The 3711-nt window shown below is 38.3% G+C and overlaps 1 protein-coding gene across 1 annotated transcript; it reads right to left on the reverse strand.

Annotated features, from left to right (window-relative positions):
- On the reverse strand, positions 1 to 1284 carry LOC124159699. The gene is made up of 3 exons (XM_046535608.1): positions 1119 to 1284; positions 712 to 830; positions 1 to 614 (listed from the first exon to the last, which is right to left on the reverse strand). The coding sequence occupies exons 2-3, from the start codon at positions 806 to 808 to the stop codon at positions 1 to 3; spliced, it is 711 nt and encodes a 236-aa protein (XP_046391564.1). The 5' UTR covers positions 809 to 830; positions 1119 to 1284.
- Positions 1285 to 3711: the final 2427 nt, after the last annotated feature.

The following is a 3711-nucleotide window of genomic DNA, read 5'->3' on the forward strand; positions in this document are numbered from 1 at the left end:
TCAAAATGAAGGGCTTGCAATATCCCAAGAAAGCGATCCCTTGCCATGGATTGGCGAAATAACCGAAAGCTGAAAAAAAATCGACTTTTTCCAATAGTCCGATATTCTATTTGTGCGGACCGTCCCCATGTGAAAGAGCAGGCCCAACCAAACCTCGAACTCCTCTCTGGTCAGTGGCCGCCAGTCTGTTATCCTTGCACGGGGCGATGGATTTCCCAGAAATATGCACTCTGCATTCCTTTCTGTTTCCCTTATGACTAGGTCAAAAAACTCGTCGGTAAACACGAGGGAAAAGTAGTCTTTGGCGGTCGAGCCACTTGGAAGTTTCTTTAAACCAGGGGATCCAACAAAGGAAAGGGTATTCCTATTCACTGGGGGATTAGCGGCCCAAACAGCCTCAGATGTAACGGTACCCCTAGCCGTTTCGGTACCCCTTGCCGCCTCGGTCGTACAAGATTCACCGCCACTTTCTGAGTCACTTTCTCCTGAGTCAGAACCGTAAGAGTCGATAACAAATGAAGACCCGCTAGAAAAATTGTCATCTGAAGAGTCCATGGCGAGAGCACGAATTTCATCCTCCCTTAGCGTTTTCCTCGGTTGTTTTTTCTTCGAGGCTATTAAATAAAAAGAAAAACATTTTAATCATTTTTTTATCCTGCGAATAACTCACTCTATATTAATTTGCAAGTGTATATAAATGCAGCCACTTACCAGAAAGACCAGAGGGACCGGGTGTTTCATCGTCAACTGGGTTCATCGTAGGGTTATTTTCTCTTCGGCTCGTACCCTGCGAGACTCTTCTCTTCATCTTCAATGAGGAGGTAAATACACTGAAGAAAAATTTAATAAAAGCCTCAGTTAGTTCCCAATACAAGTATGATGGAACGGGAAGAAATGAAAGCAAAAAACTAATAATATTAGGCAGTGTATAACTAAGTATTATGGATATTTGAATTTTTAATTTCAGAAGAAAATGACCTTTCGAGGTCAATCATTTTATAACCAACAGGAAAACTAAATTTGATACCTCATAAAATCATTGCAACACAAAAATAAAATGTATGAATATTTTTTTCTAACGATGGAAAAACGTGCTAATAAAAGATACTTTCGCTTACCTCTTGAGATACAAAGGTGAATCCGTTGAGAAAAAAGTTGTCTTCGGAAGTTCAGGTGACAGCAATATAAGCACTATGAAATTATCCGGAAATGTCACAGAAAAATTTTGGCGAGCACAAACACTATATAATAATATTTTTAAATATAATCCGATATTTCGGGGGTCCAAATAGCACAGAACAACTGTCTAACAACGACCCAAGGTGATTATCACTTGGAAAATCTTGAAAAAAACACCGATTTTCCAAAACTCGCAAAAAATCAGTTTTCGACGGAAACGGAAACAAAGCACACTACACGACGGCTAGAAACCAACTGCAGAGCGGAGAAAAGGAAGCAAGTCAGAAGAGAAGCGCGTAGTCCTGTTACGCCCATTCATCTGAGACCCAAGGCCGTGACAGCCCTCGGCTGTCATCCGCGCCAGTGGCTGGGAGCGGATGACAGCCCTGGGCTGTCATCCGCACTGAATGGGTTAAGGTAAAATGAATAAATAGTAGTTAAAGCCATGATAGAACTTACGGCATTAAATTGACGGGATTCGAACCCACAACCATCAGCAAAGTCAGCGAGATACCAAAATCTGAAAAACTGCTCACAATTTTTGGTTAGGATGAGCTTAAGGGCATTGAGGAGAATGTAGGAAATGAATCTCATAAAAGTGCAAAAACATGCAATTTTTTCAAACTGAACCGATTTGCGTAAAAATTTGGGATTAGACTAATCATACTTCAAAATCTGTTATGCTGAAGGGTGCTTTTAATTTTTTAGGGGTGAAAACTACCCCTAAATGCTAAAAATTATAAAATAATATTTTAAAGCTAAATACGGGTACAATTTAGTTTAAATTAGTTGTATAATAATTTTTTTTATGTTTGGAAAATAATTTTATAATATTTCGACCCTTATAATCAACCCTTATTGGGGGTTAACTTAAAAAAAAGAATTTTCAAACTGAATCGATTTGCATAAAAAATTGTGATTATACTAATCACACTTCAAAAAAATTTTAACTTCGTCATGGTAACGTACACAAATAAATGAATATTTATGTAGGCATAACATGAAACACTATCAAACGGAGACTGTATGGCTTCCAGTCTTCCCACCACATGCATGCACACAGGTCACATGCGATCGAGAGCACACACACTCATATATGTTTATGTATGCACACATCTTATGGGTATGTGTGTTTATTTTGTAGTAAATTTGAGTGTATCGTTAGCTTCGAACATAAAGCACACAAAGTACATGCTGGTTATGAGGAATGTTATGCTCTGAATTGTGGTTTTCGAATTTTTCGGAAATAATTTTGATTGGCATTTCAAGCATTGCTCCTTTATTTTTTATTATAGAAAGTTTATTTAAATAGTATTTTAGGTTTTTTTAAGGACTAAGAGGTTATGTGAATTAAATTTCTATCGAATCCTTAATTTTGAAAGAGGAGGGGTTTAAAGAAGGTGGTGCTCCCTTGTAAATGGAGGTTTAAGCATCAATATCTCACCAAATATTTATTGTGCAGAAAATGTAAATTACTACTACTACGCTAGTCCCCAAAATTAATTCTATTGCCAATTTTCGATACCATTTCAATGTTTTCCTCGAGGCTGCTCCATAGCTTGAAAGCTGGTCTGACAAATCAATGGAACTTTTCCCTTTATTGTAGTCCAAAATAGCTACGGTTTTTTTTACAGATCCCGAATGTCTTTTGGTAACTATCATTCCGTCATTGTGCTTAGTTGATAGAAGCAAAACATCTCGCCGGTTTCGTCATTGCATAATGCATATTCCTCTGTCATTCTCTTGCGCAACTATTTCCCCAACTTTCATCTTTTTATCTATTACATTCTTAGGGTTTCCCCGTCTATTACTTCGTAGTGTCCCAATTAGATGGGTCTTGTTGTCTAGCAGAGCATTTGCTTATTCTATGCTTGTATAGTGTCACTTACCACGGTTCTTCTAGAATTTAGCAAATCTTTCGATAACTTCATTACTACATTAGTTGGTACGGAAATACTTGCATCATTTCCTCTACCGTAATACATTTTCATGTTCCACGTGTATCATTTATCTGCACACAATTTGAAAATTTTTATTCCGTACTTGTGGGTTTTTTTGCGGAATATATTGCTTAATTTTTAGGCGTCCCCTGAAAGGCACTAACGTCTCATCTATGCAAAAAGTTTCCCCTGGGGTAAAGCACTTTTTCCACTTCCCGATGAGGGAATTCACTAAGGAAACAATTTTGAAGCCTCTATCGCCATCTGGACGCTCTTCATTATTACTAAAATGCCACATTTTTCGTAGGATTTCAAACCTATTTCGTGACATCACATTAGGAAGGATGCTGATTCCGAAGAGTCTTCTTTTACACCAGTAGTGGCGAAGTGTAGGCCGATCTACTGTACCCATATATCCGAGTATGCCAATAAATCTCTTCATTTCCCCTTATGTGGTCCCATGGTGGAACAACGAGTGCGCAGAAGCTATTGCCGCAAGGAAAAGAGCACTTAAGAACTTTCAAAAATACCCAACTACAATGAACCTGGCAGCTTTCCGACGACTCCGGGCCAAAGCTAGGCGGATAATCAA

This window comes from Ischnura elegans, chromosome 5, assembly GCF_921293095.1.
Source record: "Ischnura elegans chromosome 5, ioIscEleg1.1, whole genome shotgun sequence".
Taxonomy (NCBI): Eukaryota; Metazoa; Arthropoda; class Insecta; order Odonata; family Coenagrionidae; genus Ischnura; species Ischnura elegans.